This window comes from Castor canadensis, chromosome 7 (assembly GCF_047511655.1).
Source record: "Castor canadensis chromosome 7, mCasCan1.hap1v2, whole genome shotgun sequence".
Classification (NCBI taxonomy): Eukaryota; Metazoa; Chordata; class Mammalia; order Rodentia; family Castoridae; genus Castor; species Castor canadensis.
Window position 1 is genome coordinate 125,481,042 of NC_133392.1, and position 23,596 is coordinate 125,504,637.

Below are 23,596 nucleotides of genomic sequence, written 5' to 3' on the forward strand. Positions count from 1 at the left end.
TATATGGGAGGCACAGAGACATCAAGCCATTTTCTCTCTAAAGCCCAAACAGTTTAGACCAAAAAGGTTCTGGCTGAGCCCCACTCTACTTTTCCTGTTGGAGCTTGCTACCATGCCAGTTGCTGACTGTCAGTGTTTTTCCAAACACAAGAGAGCATCACCCTTGGATGCTCTCTGCAGCATGGGCACACATTTCCTACTTCAAATCTGTGAATCTGTGTTCCAGTCACAACCAGTTTCCTGGGTCCATACTGATTATCAGGGTGCTCTCTCACTTAACCAGTGGTGGGGGTAACCTTTGAGGACACATAAAATGTAGGGTCTTGGGCTGGGCACAATGGCTTACTTCTGTAATTCAAGCAAGTCAAGAGATGAAGATTGGAATGATGGCAGTTCTAGCCCAGCCCAGGCAAAACGTTAGTAAGATCCCATCTCAATCAACAAACTGGCCATGGTTTATGTGCCTGTGATTCCAACTATGGGGGTGGGGGACCCTAAGAGAAGGGTGATGGCTTGAGGCTGGCCTCAAGCAAAAACATGAGACCCTATCTGAGAATTAACTGAAGCACAAAAGGGCTGAGGGCAGACTCAAGTGATAGAGCATCTGCTTGACCCAGAGTTCAAACCCTAGTACTACCAAAAAATAAAACCCTACTGAGTTTTCAGCTTCCCCAGCAAATGTTTGACTTAAGACCTTTCCTCTCCTAAGACAACTTCCCTACCATGTCAACCGTGACCAAGCTAAGAAGCGGGGTGAGGGGTTATGCCACAGGTAAAACCATACCTGCTTGCTGCGCAGAGCACAGACATACCATCTTAAACTACATTTTTGTAGAGTGCCAGTGGATCTTGCTAAGACCTTTCTTCTCTCTTTTGCTTACAAACCTTCTGAAGGGTTCTTCCCCCTTCCCTACCACTTGTCCTAGTGTTCTATGTTAAAGACAATTGTTTCTTTTCAATGCTAAAGTTTAATATTTCTGGATTTCGCCTGGTCTCTGTGTACTGTTTCCTGTACACAGGAAAAGCCCTCCCTTGCCTTTATACACCATCCGTCTGTCCCTGCAGTCATATACCTGATGTTTGGTTTCAGGTTTGTGGAGACAAAGGAAACTGCTGAGTTTCTCCTATCTACCATCTTCTCCTTCCTTGTTACTGCTTTATATTCATAATGCTTACTACTCTGGAGGTAGGGGATGGGAAGTGTTCTCTGGGGTCCTGGTTTAGCCTGAGCATAGGCAGATCCCGTGTGTCTAGTTCTCAAATGTGAGGCTCCCTGGGTCACACTGGTTTCCTCCATGGTAGTTTTCTCTAGCAGCCTAGGCCCAGCACAGTTTCTGGATCCTCCATCTTGGATAGAGGCATTTGTTTTCTTTTTATCTAACAATAGATCTTCACATGTGTCCTGAGGGTGATAGAGTTTTCTGCCCTCTGACTGCATCTTAATACTTTTGTCCCATGAAGGAGAAGGATCTAGCTATAGTTTTTGCCTCACCTTCAGAGCAGGTTTCTGCTCTTTCCCAGGCTTGAATGACAAGGGAAGTTTTCTCCTGAATGCTAGAGGTCCACAGTGAACTTCCTGCAGGAGGTTGCAAACTCTATTTGTATCTGCACATTTTGGGGTTTTTACTCTCATGCTAAGCTACACTTGGTGTTTATCTATTCACTAAATTTTGGCTGAAATCTTCATATTAGTTTATATGATGGCTCCTCCTCTTTCAGTGCTCTGCCATAGGTGAAATAGTGTTTTTGCCTCATCTATTTTAGGCTACATGTTTCCTTAACAATTCTGTAGATTTCAAGAAAAGTTATAATTTTGTTCATTAACCAGCTTTCCTTATTCTTAAGTCTGGGGAGACATTTCAGATTTTCTGCCTAAAGCCAGAATCCTTAACCTTGCATTTGAATGAATGGAAATTTTAAAGTTGGATGAGGGTCATTCATTATTTCTTTTCTTTTATAATTATTGCTTTATGTGACCTATTTACAAAATTTTGAAAGATCATGTAAACACTCTTACTTTATTTGGAACAAGGTTTTCCCCATCCCTGACCCTATGAACAGAGAGCAAAAGCAAGTGATCTTGTAAGCGTATTCAATAGGAGAAGATAATAACACATGAAACCACTTTTTATTTGCAAATGAAGCATATCCTTTCATAACACAAGAGCCCCACACACCTAACTAGATAATAAGACTAGTCACAGAGCATCAAAACTAACAGGAGTCGGCATTAATCACTAATTCCTGTCACAAACTCTGAAAACCTTCAAGGGAAAGTCAGAAATACCCATTATCTGTAGAGGGATGACTTTCAAACTGAGGTTTCATAATGCAATTTAAAAATTCCAATGGCATTCCCCAGGCCAGAGTATTATGGAAATGTTTCCCAAGTGTTTTTCAAGTGAGTAGACCAGGTGTAAAATCTGAGATAGAGGCATACAGAAGAGCAGGGGGTACAAGTGAGGCAGGTAAATGGATAAAATGTACAGTCATTTCATAGGAAAAGGGGTCAAAATAATGTGAAAACTTTTCAACCAGGATTACCTTCAGAAATTACTCTGGATTAGTGCCTCTTGAACAGTAAAGAAAAATTTGAATTTTCTGTCTTAATACACTTCTCTATAAATGTTTTAGTGACAGAAAATGGATCCAATGGTGGTTATACTTCATGATCTCTCTCCAGATTCTCTGCACTTGGCCTTGGTACCCATTGTGCTTGACTCTGTGCTGGGAAACAACTTAAAACTCCCAGTTTCCTGGGCTCAACTAGGGCTTCACATAAATGCCTGGAGAAGAGAAGTACACTAGACTTAGGAACTAAAATAAGTAAAATGATATGATTTAAGAATTTAACTCCACAAGAACTTCATCATGTAGCCATAATCATCAAGAGAGGACCTGCCCTTTTATATATGAAAGTTAACCATACATACATATACATATATATATATATATATATGTATATATATATTTATGGTTAAATATATATCATCTATGTTTCTTAAATTTACACTCCTTATGATTTTACCTTTTTCTTTCTATAGCTCACTGCTCATCATGCCTCCCATCCTCTCCCAACCCACCCACAGTAGACTACTCAAAGTGTTTTGAATACAACACCTTCACTTATGTCTTCAAAGCCCATTTGTTCTTTCATCCTCAAAAACCTGCTCTGCTCCTTGGCTTAACAGGGTTAACTTTATTTTCTTTCAAAACTCTTCTCAGCCACTGTCAGCTCTCTGAAGATTTCTTTGAATCCCTAATCTTGCCTTCTTTTTGTGCTTATACAGACCATGCTTTTCCTATCTATGTACAGTACAGCAGTTAGCACTAATTATATGAAATATACAAATCAGAATGAGGCAAGTTACATGATTACTTGAGCAATCTTGTGTGCAATCACTGAGCTAAACAGAGTTCTACAGGGTGATTCAGCCAGTCACTGGAAATCTCTTTTGAAAAAGGAGTTAAATGTCAGTCTGGTAGTTATTTTACCTGGTCTGACTCCACATGCCTTGCCCTTGCTACAGGAAAACTATTGAAGCACTGAAGAAATTCTGGAGATTCGACTGGGACTACTTCTAAAAGGGCAACAAAGAGGTGACTCAGGATCACCAGACTCAAGTGAGATTTACTAAGATTTAGAGACACAGTTCTCTTTTCATAGTTGGTCTTATATTCTTCTATCCTTTTCTCTTCCTTATGCCTCTTGGGGGAGACTGCTGAACCTACATTTCTAGGGACTTGACCAATCTATATTTGAAAATTAGTGAGATTTGGAAATTCAGAAGGCTGCAGTCTTAGTCACCTCTGGGGAAAATGGTTGGTCCTCTACTTTTCTTCCTGGATCAGTTTAAACATCCTATAGAACCATGTTCCAGAAAACACCAGGCTTAATTTCTTGAGTCTTGTCTGTGAAGAAATAAAGACAATATATTGCTATGCAAGTTATTTCTCAGTTACAAAGCAGTGAAACTAATTCCCATTACATAATATTCATTGCAACCACAACAACTCTTCTCTAAGTATTTAAAAGATACAGAAAGAAAAATAACACCTCATTGTAAGATTACTGGTGAGTTTTAAAAGTATTATATCTGAAAAGGTTTGACTTTCTGGACTAAGCCACCAGAGAAATATATATATATATTTAAATTAATATATATATATTTAAGATTCTTAATAATAAAATAAATAATTAAATAAATATATATATATTTAAGATTCTTAATATATATATATAAGGTATATACATACATATATATAGAGAGAGAGAGAAGAGAGGAGTTTGGAGGTTCACAAAATAAAGAAATGATAAATATTCAAGAAGATGGAAATGCTAACTACCTTTATGTGAGTATCACACATTGAATTATCATAATCTAGCCCAAAAATATGCATAATTATTACATGCCAATTAATTCTTAAAATAAAACCAAGTTTTTCACTTTCAAATTGTGACATTGAAACATTCATAGGAATATTTTAATTCAGTTTTCCTCAAAATTCAGGAAAGGTGTCAGAAATTGATTTTGTTTCAAATAAAGATATTATAGAAAGGGATGTTTTGAGCACTGTTTCTATTATATCAGGAAAGTCACTAGGATTATAATGGGTTAAACAGGCATCTCTTCTTTTGTGATCTGATTCATTTCCTAGCAAAATGAAAGTGACTTATATTAGCTTTTATTAACTTTTTTAGTCTCTAATTGGCACATTTGATTTCTGTTTGAACATTTAAATTTTTCTTGGTAGAATACAAATGATACAATTTTTAATGAATATAATTTTAAATTTACTGTTCTGTAGCATTAAAGACACTCACATTGTTATGCAACCAATCCACCATCTGCTTCCAGAATTTTTTCATCTTACTAAATTGGAGCTCTATACCCATTAAACACTAACCCTCCTCTGGTCAAACATCTTTTAGAATTCACAGTGAGATTCATATAACTGATAAGGATTTTCCCTTGAATGAGACCGAAATTTGTGGGTTCCACATAACAGTATTCTAAAGGATATTTTCTATAGCAGTATCACTCCTGTTACCCACCATTTGCAATATTCATATTTGGCTTTCCTTCCATTTTTATGATTTTTACAAATTACCTTTGGAGAAGTGTGGAGAGTGGTTGTGGATAAACAAAAGAAAATATCCCGCCCAGTCATCCTTTGTCTCTTAGCAAGGTCTTGTCCACAGTCTAATCTTATCTTTAGCTGGGTGAAAAATTTGTAGTCTTACCATGAGGGACCTCTAATCCTAGGTGGTTCCTTATCTTGATGGGTATTATTAATTTGCCCATATTACCTGCCTGAAATCTAGACTGTCAACACCAGTGTTACTCCCGTAAAATATCTGAAATAAAAGAACACAAATTCACAGCTAACAAACATAGAACATAGTTGTTATAAATACAGCTGGTTACAAAAATCTAAACAGGTTAATTGTAGTGCCCACATTCACTGCCCATATGTATTCCCTTTGCCTTCAGTCAGAGTTTTAACTTGATGGGGTCCTTCAAATCTTTATTTATTTGGATCTGAAGCTTTGCCTGCTCTACCTTTGTTGGGTTGCTTCAGTTTTCTATTGTCCAAGGCTATTGGTCAAGGCACCTCTTTGGCCCCTGAATCAGTCTCTCCAGTTCCAGGGACCCACCTTTTTGACTCTAGATTCAGTGCAATGAGAAGCCACAAATGGCTAGGGAGAAGTCTCAGCTTCTAATTCATCAGATTCAGAAGTCTGTCTCACGGTGAAAACATTCCTCTGTGAAATCCTAGCCCCTCATCCCCAAACACATTGAGGTGAAGATTATAAGAGGGGAAACAAAAATTCTTTGAGCAGATTATGAAGCCACAAATTAAGAGGATCACTGCCTGTACCTAACCCTTAGTTTCCAGGCATGCTGCCATAAGAGAAATGGCTCAAGCAACCGCTGGTTTAAGGCAAATCTCACGTCTTAAGGCTGGAGTCTTATTTGAACCTGTGTCAGGTTCCAACAAGACTACTGCAACTGGGTCTTGAGCACGTGGCAAGTGTACTGAATTTCATGGTCTTGAGCATATGGGCGCACTTTCCTTGTTGTAAAATAAGTCTTTTGTTCAGAGGCATTATTGCATGAAACACCAAGGGAATGAAAAAGGTGTTTGTAGGTGTATGAATGTTTGTGCATGAAGAAGTGCTACTGGCAGGATCCAGAGCTACCTCTTGAGGACAGATGAACGTCTTTTCTAAAATAAATGCCACCAGCTAACCTCCAGTCTCCTGAAAATAATAAGCAGTCAACTGAAGTCACAGCTAAACAATACTGATTTCAAGGAAATCTATATTGATGATCCCATGCATGACTCTGTCCATGTATGCTCCATATTTTAGGGTCTGAGGCTGCCCTTAACTTAGGTTGAGAGTCTTTGTGAAATGGAGAATTTAATTATTGTTCTAACAATATAACTCTTAAAAATCACACACTAGATTCAATTCACCTATACATCTTATGAGTAGGGAGAAAATGTCAGGATCATTCAGAGCCAAGATGGAAATCTCCCAGTTTCTCCAAACAAGTTATGTACTACAGCTTTTACTTTTTCCCTTTCCCTACGTCCATCTTCTAGGTCAGTCAGAAGGCAGAGAACTCTACAATATTTATATTTACTTTTCTTCCTAGCAGCCAAGCTATTTACTTTCCTCCCGGTGCCTTATTCTCTACTTTCTCTGAATCCTTTTCCACCAATATTTGCAATTTGGGTCGATTTGGTGCTATACCATGGCATGCTATAGCTTGCTCTTGCCTATTCCCCCCAGCAACAAGGTTAGCTGTGCCCTAGTCAAATGTGTGAGAAACTGAATTTCAGAAGCACATTTGAGATTCTAGGAACCACTTTCAGGAGAAGTTTCCATATGAGCCAGGGTTCTAATAAGAAGCAGATGGCATGTTCAAATTTGAGAAGAATCAAATAAAGAGATCATTTACAAAGGTGTGTGAAAGGCATAGGGAAATTCTGAGAAGTACAATTACTGGAGTCAAAATAAAGGAATTGTGACCACCGCTGGCCTGATGGAGCAGGGGCAGGAAACAGTTTATTAAAACTTGAGGACAGCAAGGGATGCATGCAGGACATTATGTAGTTTTGTTTGTTTTTACTGGTCAATCACATACCTCACCACAGCAATCCAGCAAGAAGGGAGATGAGAAAGAAAATACTCCAGCCTCACTTCTTTCATTCCTGCAATCTCCTGTTTATTGTTTCTGCTTGGTATACTTCATCAAAAACCATAGAGAATATAGCCAATTGCTGTAATTCTTAGGTCTCACCTTTCTGAAAAAGATCAGGGTAAGGAAGAATGGGTACTGAATCTGGAGGAGCAAACAGGACATATACAGCACATCTGACATGTGCTAGACACACTGCAAATCCCACAACATATTTGGGGATGCAAAGATATAACTCCTGCATTTAAAGACTTAAGATTTTAGTGGTTAAGTCATGTACCTTAACACTTGCAGCAAAGAATCATGAATGTTCAAATTTTAATAGGATAAATAAAAGCAGCTGCATAGAAATCTAAAATGTGACCCTTCAAAACTCAATTTCTTTTCTTCCCAAGTTTCTTATCATGATTAATGTCAGAATTTATATACCCAGTTTCACATCCAGAAACTCAGGAGTCATATGTAAATGCACTTCTACAAGCTGTTGCATTCAGATTCATTAAGTCCCATGAGTTGTACAATTGTCCTAACTCTTAAGTCATAATCTTCCAAACTTTCCCCAACATCACCCGTACTTCAGCTAAAGGAGCAATAATGAGGATTGAACTTAGCACCTTGTGCTTGCTAGCTGATGATGTAGCACTGGAGCCATACCCTCAGCCTTTTTTATTTAGTTACTTTTTTAGTAATTCCCTTTTTTTTTTTGCCCTAGAGCTGGCCTCAGACCATAATCCTCCTACCTATGCCTCCTGCACAGCTGTGATTAAAGTCACATGGCTCCATACCCAGCTTGTCAGCTGAGATTGAGTCTCACTAACTTTTTGTCCAGGCTGGCATCAAGCCTTGATCCTCTGGATCACTGCCTCCTGAATAGCTTGGTTTACAGGTGTGAACCACCATACCTGGCCTCGCCACTTTTCATCTCAGTACTATTAAACTTCAACAACTCTAAAAATGATACGGAAACAAATACTTCATACTTCTTGAGTTCTTCACAGTATTTACACTTTATAGTATAGTACTTATTGGGCACCATTCTGACCACTTTAGATATTACAACTCAATTCCAAAAAAAAAATTTTATGGGAAAGAAATAATACCCTTTTTACAGCAAAAAGGGAGTCATAGAGTTGTAGTAACTTCCAAAAGCCCAAATAGCTCCAGAGCAAGACCAGGATTTCAACTCAGGCAGTACCATGTGGGATGTTGCTCTTAACTGCTGTGCATACTACCACTTAGCCTCTTACAGCTCACTTGCCTAGAATATAAAGCTTAAATTCATTAACCTGGCATTTGAAGACCTCATGATTTGCTTTGTCTCACTCTTCAGTCTCACTAGGTCTTCCTCAACTCCCATTGCTCAATAAGGTTTCCACATTGAATCTTATATAAGTTCTCATTCTTCACAATGTAAGCATCACCTCACTAAAGCCTTTGTGGACCTCCTTCCCACCACAGTAAACAGCTCTCCAGGGTTACTAAAGCTGCCTGAATGTATAATATGTCATTTTCACATTTTTGTCACCATCCAACTGCCTACTTCTTTGAAAAACTTAATACCTGGAAAGATTTTTTTAGGAAGAAATAGACAACTACACATTTGTCTCTGAGTCAAAAGGCAACTGTTACACAACTGGTGAAAAACTTTCACATTTGAATGAGGAAGACAAACATCTTCTTCCCCTTAGCTCTTTACAGATTGTAAGGGGCCACAAACCTTTCTCTAGTCATGAGTTTTCAAGGAGCAGAAAATTCAAAGAGATTGCTACAAATATAGGGAAGAAAGTCAAACCCCTTATAAATTGGCCACTTGGTTCATCCCATGATAGTAAGATTAAATCTTGTTTTAAAATTTTTCTATATAACTAAATGTAGCTAAATGTGACAGGTGCTTATACTATAGGGACTTGGAGATCAGGACCAGTTCCCTAGTTCTAAAATTTGTCTTGAGAAGCAGGTGACCTGATGAAGTTGACAAAAACCAGGAGACAACATCATGACTGAGAGGAAACAATGCTTAAATGGGAAAGGAGCTTCTGGCTGGAACCAGTCATATATTAGACATTCATAGGAATGGGGCTTCTAGATTTCACAAACAAATTTCATGATACTAAATATTGTAGGGGAAATGCTTATGCCAAAAAATTATTCACTGTTTATCTGAAATTAGATGAACAATGTCCTGGCAACTTTACTTGAGAGTTAATTACTGCAGAAAGATGTAGAGATACTTGATTTCTAAAATTTCTTAATCATGAAATTGTTGCTTATGCACTAGCCTCACTTCTTATCACAGGTGTAATGAGAACTACAGGACTACTTGTCTGCAGACACTTTGTTGTCATGTGCCTCCTTCAGATGGCCACACCAAGCTCAGGTATGAATTTCTCATTTACCTTTATTAGCTTCAGCAATGTCAAGGATGCCAGGCAAAGCAAGGAAGAAACAAAAAGGACAAGCTTCTTTGACAATTGTTTTTCAGGTTTAACAGGTAGTGACAGAATGAAGATGGTTACCATCATATGGTCAGGAAGAATTAATTATTTTAATCAGCAAGTTGTCTTATTCAGATTTGTGTTAGATTTCAGAAAGAAACAAATGAAGACCTAATTCTTACCCTTGAGAGTCCAATATTCATATTGAGAATATGTGATTTATTTTCACTTAGACAATGAGGAAGTGGTGCAAGACATGTATCCATATCAGGATCCATGTGAGTAATCAGGACACTGGAGAATAAGAAAAGAAAGAAGAGACAGGCTAGTGGAATCTTAGAATGAGAATCTGCCATTGTAAGGGAGTCTATACAAAGTAGAAATGAATGTGGGTTACCTAGAGGCACATTCAAAAGAAAAACCTGAGACAAATCACATAAAAATTTAGAAGTTTCTAGCAAAACCTGCAGGCTAAATGGTAAAAAATCTTACTGATAGACATTTAGATTGTATCCAGTCTTTGAATAATAAACAACAATGCTGCCACAAACATCCTGGCACATGTTTTGAGCAACTGTGAATATGAATATGGAAATATTCATCTGAGTAGAACTGCTGGTCAAAGTTTATGTGCTATTTTATTATTATATTGAAAATGTTATCTGAAATGGTTGCTAGTTCACACTCCTACCAACAGAATATGTGAGTTTATCAGTTGGGTGTTACAGATATCAAAGCTTTTTATCTTTTTCAGACTTATATGGAATATCACTCTGTTTATATTTTATTTTTATTAATGAATAAGGTTCAGTATCTTTCCAAAAGTTGTTATTTTCTCTCTGAATTGCTTACTTATACCATAAACAATGTTGGGTTTTTTTCTTCATTGCTTTTTAAGAATGCTTAATGTTAAGAATTAATTTTTTATTGATTTTGCCCATTGTATGTATATATCTTTTTTATTTTTTCCTTTCTTTCTGTTTCTTTTGTTTTTTCAGTGCTGGGGATAAAACCCAGGGCCTGCACATGCTAGGCAAGTAATCTGCCACTTACCTATAGCCCCAGTCCTGTTTTACGTATTTCTAACAAGTTTATAACTCAACTGACTGATTCATTATATTTTTGAGGCATAGAATTTGTTTGCTTTGAGTTTTTATTTTATTTTGTGAATTACAAAGTTTGCCTCAAACCCTCATTTATTTTGCCCTCCACTTTATTGTAACTCACCTTTTGAATTTTAATGCACATTAATTTTCTAAAATTTTTCTTTATAGAAAAATTTTGCAGAAAGTACACCTCCTCCCATCACACACATACATAGTTTCCCTTATGATTAATATCTTACTTTGTATGATACATTAATTATAATTGAGCCAATACTTATATACTACTATTAACTAAAATTCAAGTTTACATTAGGATTCTTTCATTTGTACAGTTCTATGATTTATAACAAATTATTATGTAAATAAGTTAGCAATCACCTTTATATATTAATCCTATGTTGCCTTCCTCTTCAAAACTGAGACTCCTTATCCCAAATACCCACCAATACCAAACTCAAATTTTTACACATCCAATTGTTCTAAATATATTCCAAAGAAGCAATTTTTTAGCTGTTTAATGCCTGCTTTGTATGCCCCCAACATCTGCTACAGATGAACCCTGTGGCTTTAAAACCCCAAGCTGCTGATGCCTTTCAGAGCTCTCTGATGTAGACTCCCTAGGGAGCAGTGGAACTGTGTTGGGAAGATGCATAGGCCACCTCTCCAACCCTGGGAGTTTTTCTGTCCCTTCTCCCCTTCTAGATGGTGGTCCTCTGGACCTCTACAAGGTCTTATGCTCTGAACACAACCTCCTGCTGCAATCGTATTAAAGGTTGTTGGGAGTTACTGCCACCTGCTGTTTTTATCTTGTTCTATGATCAGCCCCTGAAATTCTCAAATTCATTGTATAAATGCTTGATGTCCTGTATCCACCATTATGGTACCACACAGAATAATTACACCACCCATAAAATGCTGTATGCTCCACTTATTCATCCCTCTCTCCCTCCCCCAGAAACCCTGACAACCACTGTTCTTGTTCTGTCTCTTAACTTTGCAGTTTCTAGAATGGCATACATTGGAATAATACAGGTTGTACCCCTTTCAAACTGACTTCTTTCACTTAGTAATATGCATTTAAGCTTCTTCCATGTTTTTTCATGGACCGTTAGCTCATTTACTATTATTAATGAATAAAATTCATTGTATGAATGTACCACGGTTGGTTTATTCATTCACCTATTGAAGGACATTTTGATTCCTTCCAATTTTTGTCAAGTATGAATAAAGGTGCTCTAAACATTTATGTATAGGTTTTTGTATAGATGTACTTTGCAACTAAGTTGGGTCCTATCTAGGAGCATGATTGCTAGGTGGTGTGGCAAGCTTATTTTTAGCATTCAAAGAAATTGCAAAACAGTCTTCTAAAGTGTCTATACCATTTTGCACTCCCACCAGAAATACATGAGAATCACGTTGCTCTGCATCCTCACCAGCATCTGTGTCATGTTTTGAATTTCAGCTAGTCTAATAATGGGCATATAGTAGTACCTTATTTTTTAACATGAAATTCCCAAATAGTATATGTCATTGAGCTTATTTTCATGTGTTTGCCATCTATAGTTCTTCTTTGGCAAAGCATCTGTTCAGATTTTTGTACATTTTTGAATGATTCTCATTTTAAACTCTGTAGACAAGTCTTTTCTCAAAGTATAACTTTTGCAAATTTTTATTGTCACTCTATGGCTTGTGCTTTCCTTCTTTTAGCAAGAGTTTTTGCAAAAGAAATATTTTTGTTTTCAATAAGTTTTAAATGTAATGAATTGATGCTTGAGCTGTTATTCCTTTTTTTCATATATCCTTCATGAATTTAGCATTCAATTTATTCACTTATTTTTATCTTGTATAATTCAGCAGTGTCTTCTTCATGGTGTCCAGGCACTGTGTTTCCTGAGGAAGAATTTTCCAGACCACATTTCAAGATTATAACTACCACTTTTCCTATTTATTTGATACTTTAAAATTAACTTATGCAAAACAATTTATGTTAAGATAGAAAGACAAATACAACATTATTTTTCTTTTAAAAACTGCCCAGTTGTCCTATCTGCTTACTAAATAATCCACCTTTCTCCATTCATCCCAGGGGTCCTCTTTGTCACAAACTAAATCCCTTCATATATTTGGAATCATAAACTATGTCCCATTTAGTTCTCTTCTCATGGACCAATTTCACATATCAAAAAGTGTTTTGTATTTGTGCAACAAATCTTAATGTTTTTAGAGATAGTCTATTCTAAGTAGTCATTTTTTAAAGAAAATTTATACAAGTAGTTTATGAACATGTTTTCATTTTTGAAAGAGTCATATGGTAGTTTTATTTGAGTGACTTCAAATTACTACATCAAGTTATGCTTACTACCTTGTTCGTTTTAATAAAAAATATTCTAATATTTTGTCTGCCTTTGAGAACTTTTTGCTTCCTATAAGATTGTTGTAAACCTGAAAATTTATTAAAAGAAGAATAATACACTCTAAAATACATCAAATTACATATTTAGTTAGATATAAAAGCTGATGGAGAATGTTGATGAAATGCTTTACCCTTACATCATTGTTATTTTTAATAGAAAAAGTAAATGTGATCATTAGCTTGGAATCACAATATTTATGATTGTTACATATGCATTTTAAAAGCATTCAAAATGCTTAATATATGTAATTGAAGTTTATTTTTAAAATAAACATGTTTGCTAGGAATGATCAAATATTTTAAATAGTTTTCAAAGATTTGTTACATAAGTATATAATCACATGAGGAATGAGCAATGAATATCTAAAGTAGTATTCTTTCCACGTGCAAAATAATTTTCAGCATTTTAAATATTAGTTGACCAATCACACATGGGTTCTTAAGGCTATTTAGCCCCTCCCAAGGTGAAAAAACCCTAAATTGACTTGATCATATTGACTAAATGGCAATTTTAACCAATGGCAGTAGAAGTGATTGAAGGAGATAAAATGGAGAATACTAAGAGAAATAACTGTTTTTCATATTCCTTGCAATGCATGGAACAGAGGACAAAATGAGAGAGTTTGAAATGTCTCCTGTTCCCACACTTTATTCCATTCATGGACTAAATATTAACTTTGATAACTTCTGAGTCTAACCTGAAAGAACATCTGGTATAGACAAGTAGTATTAAAAAGGCAAAACAAAAAATTAACCTGGGGACACTGGGAACACTAAGCGGTGGCACTTTAGGGTGTCTTGGTGGTAAACCCAAGAAATGAGTTCCATAGTAAGAGAATGTAGAGAAGAAGAGAGATAAAATTAAACTTTAAAAGTGTCAGAATTTTCCAGAATTAAAGAAAGATAAGACTCATTCAAGAAGCCCTATGAACTTCAACCAGAAAACAAAGCATAAATTTGTAAACAGATTCATTATAGTCAATGTGCAGAAAATCTTTAAAGCAGCCAGAGAAAAAGAAGGTTTAGAATGAATGAAGAAATAGAATAAAAAGAAAGATAGAAAGAACAGTTATTAAGGTAGTAGCAACTTTCTTAAGAACAATGGAAAACAAACCATTTAAGCAGCAATGGAAACTATATTTTCATATTTCTTAAGGGAAACAATTTGATGAGCAACCATTCTAGTGAATTTAAAATGTCTTTTGGGAAACAAAAAGAATTAACCCTCAATAAAGTGTGTGTGTGTGTTGTCTGTTCTCACCTTTTGATTATCATTTCCCTTCTTTAGAACAGTTCATAGTGAATGGCTTAAAGGGGCCAGTCTTGGCTCCATTAAGTGGAGATGCAGATCTCAGTTGTCAGTTGTCTCCTCCACAAAATGCACAGCACATGGAGATTTGCTGGTTTCAGAACCACTACACACACCCTGTTCACCTGTACAAAGATGGAAAGACCTGTTTGGAGAAACTATCCCCAAGTATGTGGAGTGAACAGAACTGGTGAAAGATGCCATTGGAGGAGGTAAAGTGACCCTCAGGATCTTCAATGTCAGTGTTGATGATGATGGACAGTACCACTGCATCTTCAAAGATGGTGATTTCTATGAAGAGGACATCACAGAAGTGAAGGTCACCAGTAAGGATAAATCCCTTTGAGGTTCCACAAATGTAAGGACTAAAGTCTCAAATATATAACATTTTATTAGACATTATATCACACACAAGCACATCTATATTTGAGCTACTCAATGTAGCCAGTTATTATTAAATTTAAATTTAAATAATAAATCTAATGTATATTTATATTTCAATTAAATAAAATTAAACATTCAGTTCATAGATCTCACTTTACCCATTTTAGTCCCCTGTATCGCTATGTGATCCAGTATGTTCCCTATTTTTTCCCTGCAGTAATTTCACTAGTTCAGATATTACATTAAGGCCTTTGATCCACTTTGAATTGATATTTGTACAAGGTGAAAGACTGCAAATGAATATCCAATTTTCCCAGCACCATTTGTTAAAGAGGCTATCTTTTCTCCAAAACATAATTTGGGCTCCTTTGTCAAAAAACAAATGGCTGTAGCCACATGGGTTTGTCTATGGGTCTTCAATTCTATTCCATTCATCTTCAAGTCTGTTTTTGTGCCAGTAACATGCTGTTTTTATTACTATGGTAGAGTATTTTACTGTAGTATAGTTTGAAGTCAGGTGTTATGATGCCAGCATTGCTCTTTTTGCTTTGGATTGCTTTGGCTATTCAATGTCTTTTGTGCTTCTATATGAACATTAGGATGGACTTTCCTATCTTGGTGAAGAATGTCATGGACTTTTGATAGGGGTTGCATTGGAAATACAGATTGCTTTAGGCAGTATAGCCATTTTCACAGTATTGATTCTGCTGATCCATGAGCATGGGATGTCCTTCCATCTTCTAATGTCTTTCTAGATTTCTTTCTTTTGTGATTTATAATTTTCATATATAGGTCTTTCACCTCCTGAATTAAATCTATTCCTCCATATTTTAATTTTGTTGAAGTTATTGTGAATGGTATTGTTTGCCTGATTTCTTCCTCATACTACCCATTATTTGTATATAAAAATGCTACTGATTTTTGTGTGTTGATTTTATATCCTGCTACTTTACTGAATGTATTTGTGAGGTATAAGAGGTTTGTTGGTAGAGTGTTTAGGGTCTTTCAGGTATAAGATCATACCGTCTGCAAATAGGGATAATTTGACATCTTCCTTCCCTGTTCAAATACCTTTTATTTCTTTCTTCTGTCTTGTTTCTCTGGCTAGGAATTTCAGTACTATATTGAATAAGAGTGTGGAGAGTGGACATTCTTGCCTCATTCCTGATTTTAGAGGAAAGGGTTTCAGTTTTTTCCAATTTAGTATGATGTTGTTATAGGTTTGCCATGTTTAGCCTTTATAATGTTGAGGAATGTTCCTTCAATTCATAGTTTCTTTAGAGCTTTTATAATTAAAGGATGTTGAATTTTGATAAAGGCTTTTTCTGCATCTATTGAGATAATGATGTGGTTTTTCCCTTGATTCTGTTTATGTGTTGTGTAACATTTATTGTTTGCAAATTTTGTACCATCCTTGCACCCCTTGAACAAAACCTACTTGATCAGCATACATGATCTTTTTAATGTGTTGTTGATTCTGTTAGCAAGTATTTTATTGAGAATTTTTACATCTATGTTTATCAGGGATAAACACAGGCCTGTAACTTTCCTTTTTTGATATATATTTACCATTTCTGATACATATTTACCTTTTTTGATACATATTTTGGTATTAAGACTGACTTTGTAGAATATATTTTGTAATAGTCCTTGCTTTTATATTTTATGGGTAGTTTGAGGAGCATTGATGCTAGTTACTCTTTAAAGATGTGATAGACATTCGCTGGTAAATGGATGGAATTGGAGAACATCATTCTGAGTGAGGTTAGCCTGGCTCAAAAAACCAAAAATCGTATGTTCTCCCTCATATGTGGACATTAGATCAAGGGCAAACACAACAAGGGAATTGGACTATGAGCACATGATAAAAGCGAGAGCACATAAGGGAGGGGTGAGGATAGGTAAGACACCTAAAAAACTAGCTAGCATTTGTTGCCCTTAACGCAGAGAAACTAAAGCAGATACCTTAAAGCAACTGAGGCCAATAGGAAAAGGGGAACAGGTACTAGAGAAAAGGTTAGATCAAAAAGAATTAACCTAGAAGATAAACACACATGCACAGGAAATCAATGTGAGTCAATGCCCTGTATAGCTATCCTTATCTCAACCAGCAAAAACCCTTGTTCCTTCCTATTATTGCTTATACTCTCTCTACAACAAAATTAGAAATAAGGGCAAAATAGTTTCTGCTGGGTATTGAGGGGGGAGAGGGAGGGGCGGAGTGGGTGGTAAGGGAGGGGGTGGGGGCAGGGGGGAGAATTCAGCAGTGAATTCATCAGGAACTGGACTTTTCTTTGTAGGCAGTCTTTATAATCATCTCAATCTCATTGTTGGTTATAGATCTGTTTAAGTTGTTAATGTCTTTTTGGTTCGATTTTGGTGGATCATATGTGTTAAGAAATTTATGTATTCTTCACTTTCCAGTTTGCTGGAGTGAAGGTTTTCCTGTATGATCTTCCAAATGTCATTGGTGTCTGTTAGGATATTTCTTTTTTCATCTCTGATTTTATTAATTCAGGTCTTCTTCTTTCTTCTTCTAGTAAATTTGACTAAAGGTTTGTCAATCTTGTTTATTTTTTCAAAGAACTAACTTTTTTTTTCATTGGTTCATTGTAACATTTTTTTGCTCTCCAATTCATTGAGTTTTTCACTGATTTTTATAATCTCTGTATCTATTACTTTTTGGATTGCCTCATTTTTGTTTTTCTAACAGATTGAGGTGCATCATTAGATTATTAATTTGAGATCCCTCTAATTTTCTGATATGGTCATTTATGGCTATAAGATTCCCTCTTAACAATGCCTTTGAGTGTCCCACAGGTTCTGATAAGGTGTGTCCTCATTTTCATTTGAATATTAGAATGACTTAATTTCTTTCCTAATTTCTTCAATGACCCATTGATGGCGCAAAGTGTGTTGTTCAATCTACATGACTATGAATGGTTTTTGTGGTTTTCCTGGTTACTTATTTCTAATTTTATTCCATGATGGTCTATTTGGATATAGGGAATTTTTTATTTTTTTGTATTTGTCAATGTTTGCTTTATGACCTAGGATGTGATCTATTTTGGTGAAAGTTCCATCAGCTGCTGAGGAAAATGTATAATCTGTTGCTATAAAATGGAATATTCTATAAATGTCCATTGTGTCCATGGTATTTTTTAGTTCTAAGATATCCCTGAAAATTTTTTGTTTGGATATTCTAATGATGAGAGTGGGTATTGAGATCTTCCACTATTACTGTATCTGGACCTATCTGTTCTTTTAAGCTCAGAACTGGTTGTTTTATAAACTTGGAGGGCACCAATATTTATATATATGTATTTAGAATTGTTATGTCTTTTTGTCTGATTGTTTCCTTTATAAGGATATTGTGGCCTTCTTTATCTCTTCTGACTAATCTGCTTTGTCTCATATGAGAATAATACTCTTGCTTGTTTTTGATATCTTCATGCTTCACAGATCTTTTTCCAATCTTTCAGTTTTAGTTTATATGTGTCTTTGATTGTGATATGTGTTTCTTATAGACAACAGATTATTGGATCTTGCTTTTTGATTCAATCAGACACTTGGTGTCTTTTGATTAGAGAGTTAAATCCATTTACATTTAGGGTAATTATTGAGAGATACTGATTCCTGTGTTTCTATTGCTTTTTTCCACATTGAGTTTCCTATAAACTGCTCTTTACTTTTGACTTTGTTCATCTTTGGGTTTTATAGGTTCGCTAAGTTGATCATACTTGCTACTTTCCTAGTTCTTATGGGTTTATCAATTCCCCTTTTGAGTTTTATTCTTTCCTGGCCTCTTGTATTTGTGATTTTTTGTTGTTGCTGTTGTTCTCTTCAATGTGAATTATACCCTTTTGTATCCTTTGTAATGCAGGCTTGGTGGACATGAACTGCTCTAGGTTATCCTTGTCCTAGAAGTCCTTATTTCTCCATCAAGATTAAGGATAGCTTTGCTGGGTATATTATTCTCAGTTGACACTTATTCTCTCAGGGCCTCAGTTATAGAGCTCCATGCTTTCTTAGTTTTTTTAGTGTTTGTACTGAGAGGGCTGAGGTGATTCTTATATATTTACCTTTGTATGTAACCTGGCATTTTTCTCTTGCAGCTTTCAGTATCCTTTCTTTGTTTTCTAGTTTGGGAATTTTAATTATAATGTGATGTGGGGTTCTTCTTTGTGGTCATGTCTATTTGGAGTTTGAAATGCCTCCTGTACATCAGTGTCTATATAATTTAATAGATTTGGGATATTTTCTGCTATTTCATTGAATAGGTTTCATATGACTTTAGTTTGTATTTCAGCTCATTCTTCAACCCTGTGAATTTGTAGGTTTGGTCTTTTGATCATGTCCCAGAGTTCTTATATTCATGTATATTCATTATTTTCTTTATGATTGCTTATGTACAATACTCATTGATCTTGTCCTCCATCTCTGTTATTCTTTCTTCTGTTTGATCTTGTCTACTGATTATACTATCAACTGCAGTTTGTATTTGATTTATTGAGGTTTTCATTTCTAACATTTTTGCTTGGTTATTTTTCATAATTTCCATTTATTTGCTGAATTTCTTTTCTGTGTTGCTGACTTCCTTGTCTGGTGCTAGATTGATTTCCTCACTTCATTTTCATTTATCTGTTTATTTGAATCTTCTTTGAAGTCTTTGATCATTTTTAACATTAGGCTTCTGAATTCTCCCTCAGACATTTTGAACAATTTATTATCTTTGAATTCAGATGTTGAGTTGTTGTGGTTAGAGTTTGGAAGTGAGACATTGCCTTGGTTTTTCATATTTAAATTTCTATGCTGTGATTTGTGCATCTGTTGTTCTAAGTTTCCTTTTACTTCCTTGGGTGAATGGAGAACCTACTGCAAAAACAAATGTAAACAATTCAGCAATAAGTCAAGTATTTGAATGAATAAGGAACAATCGGAACACTTATCTGTCTCCCAAATAAGGTTGTATGGAAGAAAAACTCTTGTTTCTAGGGAAATGTTCTTGGAACTTAACAAACATTGAAAGGTATAAGGATTGAAAATGGAGTAGTATGGGGGCTGGGCATTGGGAAGGGAAGGGAATGGGGCAATGGAAAGAAGGGGATGTAGATTTAGGAGATGGTAGTATAAGACAGCTCTATATATTTATAACAGGGAACTAGAGAATGTTTGGGCAAATAGGAAGAAAAAAAGAAAAGATTCTAACACTTAGAAGCCAAGTTAAAAGAAAAAAAGAAGAAATAAATAAATAAATGAAAAAATAAAGGAGAAAAATAGCCAAGTGAGAACAAATTAGATGAAGGAAAACAAGAAGACAAACAAAACAACAACAAAAAAGATAATTAAAAAATCCATTTTTCTTATTGGAAAGAAGTGTTTGTTCAAGTTAGTCCTTCTTGCCCAGGTTGTTATGGGAACAGCCTCAGGAGGTTAGAGCTGCATCTGTAGCTTAGGATGTGGCAGGGCCTCAGGGAAAGATAGCTGGGACCAGTAGTTGATGCTGTTCAAGCCAATTCTCTTAAAGAGAGTGCCCTCTGAATTGTTTTGCGTCTATGAGGCCTCCACAGATAGAAGGGTGAGACTTCTTAATGAAATGCTGAAAGAGCTGAGCAGACAAGGCCAGCTGTTCTGTGAGTAAGTGACAGGTAGCTTGAAAGGACGGACCACCAACCTCTGGGCCTCTTGCGGTTTTTCAGATTGCCCCAGTTGAAACCTCACCCTCTCTACTCTGCCTCTAGTGGCAGTCTCCCACACAGACACAGTTCTGAGACCTGGAACTCCGCAGGCTGAAACTTTTTAAATCCAGAGTTGCTTAGTGTGAAGCTCACTGCTTGTTGTTTGCAGTCAAGCAGCTGCTCTAACTTGAGTTCTCAGTCAGTGGAGGTTCAGTGTTTTGTTTTTTAAGTTGACCTTATTCAGTGGAACTGCTGTGCCAGGATTGGGTAGGGCCACCATCCTCTAGGTAATTTTGTTGTTTTCCAGCCAGAAACTTTCAGAATGCCCTATCTGATTCTCTTCCACACTAAGTTTGTCTCTGGTGACAGAGTCCAACATGGACACTGTGGCTAGGAACCCAGAACTCTCTGGGTTATGATTTTTCAAATTTCATGAACTGTTCAGTCTCCAAGCTTACCTGCCTGCAAGGAGCTTCAGATATCTGAGATCTCTGCCAGGGAAGGCTAGGTGCATGCTTTGTTTTGCAGATTTTCCATAGGCAGTTAGGCAGTTAGTCACCAATTCTTTACCCCAGCTCCCTGTAACTTCTCAGTTCACTGCAAGTCAAAGCATCTCTGTGGCCAGGTGTCTCAAGATGCCCTGAGCTGTGATTATTCCTTGTTTTCACAATCCCCCAAGTACCTCTCTTGGGATCCTCTCTCAAGATGGCACCTTGCCACAGCTCTCTGAGGTATAAGAATGAAGGGTTTTCTTGTCTGCTGCTGGCTTATTGTGCAGAGGAAATTACCATCCTGTGATATCCCCATACTGGGGTTAGGGTGCTCAGGTGGTATACTTATTGTCTCAGAGCTGTATCTGCCAGTCTGTCTCAGCAGCTGCCTGGCTTACTTTGAGGTGAAGGCTTTGGCTTACCTTTCCCCAAGAGAAGCTGGAGCTGGCTTAGCAAACCTTTTGCTTTATTAACTGTCATGTCTTTGATTCACTGTATTTTTCAGATTTCCTGTTATTCTTTTGTGTTTCTCTGTGCTATTCCTCTCATTGGCACTTTTGTATGCAGTCTCTTCTTTGATATCCAAACTTATTCAGGGGGCCTGATAGAGAAAGCTTCTACTCCTCTGTCATCTTGTTCCCTTTCTTTCATAAAGATTTGATTATCAATATGTCTAAAGACACTGGAATTAAAATGGTGAAGGAGGGCTTTTATTTCTCCATTCTGTTTTCCCTTCCCTTCACCTAAAAACATTATTTTCCCCTTTGTTTCCAATCAGCCATAAGCCCAGCCATACAGATTACTGTGCATCTTCCTAATACTAAAGAAATGATAGCGGAGTGTCATTCAGGAGGTTGGTTCCCACAGCCTCAAATGGAATGGAAACACAGCAAGGGAGAGATCATTCCACCTACATCAAAATCCCACTCACAGTGTGGAGACAAATTGTTCAACCTGAAGATAACTCCTCTCCTTAGAGATGGCTCCCACAGAAATGTCACTTGCTGCCTTCAAAACCCAGTAACTGACCAGGAAGAAAGGACAAACATTGTCCTAGCAGGTGAGAACTATGTATTTGTTCAAATGATAGCCACTGTCATACAATTTATAAACAGAAAATTCGCATGCCCTCTTCTCTTCAAGGCATTACTTTTTCTTGACTTATTCATCATCTTGCTTGTTGGTCTTCCTATTTTGTTTTCTACAGGCACTTTTTTACTCTGTCTCATGATGTTGGAGTTCCCAGGGCATAATTTTGAGCCTTTACTCTTTTGAGACTACATTCCTTCTTAAGGCTCTAAGAACCATCAGTGTGATGATCCTCCTCAAAATATATCTCCTGCCTGAACTCTCTTCTACCTCCTTCTCATCTCCAAACTCAGGATCCCAATATAAAAGCCTAATAAATATCCCAAAGCAATATATCAAAAATTAAGATCCTGATTATCTCCTCAACTTGCTTAATTTACTACACTCCTATTCACAGTTCAGATTTTTAATTTCTCAGAATGAGATCCTTAAAATCATCCTTGACTCCCATTTTTTTCATAGTCTATGATATATCTGCCAAGAAATAATGTTAGGTCTACCTTTAAAATATATCCAGAATACATACCAGGCATAGTGCATGCACCTGGAATCCCAGCTACTTGTTGGGGGCAGAGATCAGGAGGACAGAGTTTGAGGCCAGCCTAAGCAAAAAATTAGTGAGACCCTGTCTCAACAAACATCCAGGTACAGTAGTATGCATCTGTAATCCCGGCTACTAGGAGTACCAAAGTCCAAACTAGCCTGGTCAAAAAAAAAAAACACAAGACACTATCTGAAAAATAACTTAAGCTAAAAGGACTGGGGCATGTCTCAAGTGGCAGAGCAACTGCCTAGCAAGGGTGAGACCCTGAGTTCAAACCCCAGCACATCAAAAAAATAAAAAAAAAAAATATATATATATATATAAAATACACACATATATGTATTAGAATGTCAAATAATATCCAAAATATCATTACTTTTCACTACCTAGCTCACCACTGCCAAGTCTGAGACACCAAGACCTATAGTCTCACTGTTAACAATAGCATCCTGAAAGTTTTCCTATTTCTGCTCTCATTCACTATGGAATACTGTCAACACACAGCTAGGAGAACACATTTAAAACATGAGATAGAAAACATTACCATCTGTTCAAGACCCTGCAATTGTTCTCAATTTTACTTAGAGTAAAATGCTTACAGCATCCTGCCTTATCTGTGTCCCATTGCCTGTTTGATCTCATCTACTAGGGTCTTTCTTTGCCCACTATAATCTACTCACAGACTCTTTACTGTTCTCCACCCAGTCAGATAAGCTCCTTTGTTGAGTTGTTATGCCCTCTTGCTCGAATGCTGTAAATTCCACTCATTTTCATTGTTTCCTTCAAGTCTACATTCAACTGTCACTTTCTTAATAAGGACTGCTTTGACAAACCAACCTGAAAAATTTGACCTGCAGCCTGCCACCTGCGCCTCCCTATTTCCTTACTGTTTTTCAATTTCTTCTTCTTTTTTTAACAGAGAATTATTACCTTTTA

The 23,596-nt window shown here is 36.5% G+C and overlaps 1 protein-coding gene across 1 annotated transcript in view; it reads left to right on the top strand.

Annotated features, from left to right (window-relative positions):
• Window positions 1–337: 337 nt before the first annotated feature.
• LOC109676090 (putative selection and upkeep of intraepithelial T-cells protein 1 homolog) overlaps window positions 338–23,596 on the top strand; it is a 30,064-nt gene continuing 6,805 nt past the window's right edge. Inside the window, 4 exon segments of the mRNA XM_074077968.1 lie at window positions 338–416; window positions 14,454–14,612; window positions 14,615–14,800; window positions 21,806–22,087. Of these exon segments, the coding sequence (XP_073934069.1) occupies window positions 338–416; window positions 14,454–14,612; window positions 14,615–14,800; window positions 21,806–22,087 (706 nt within the window).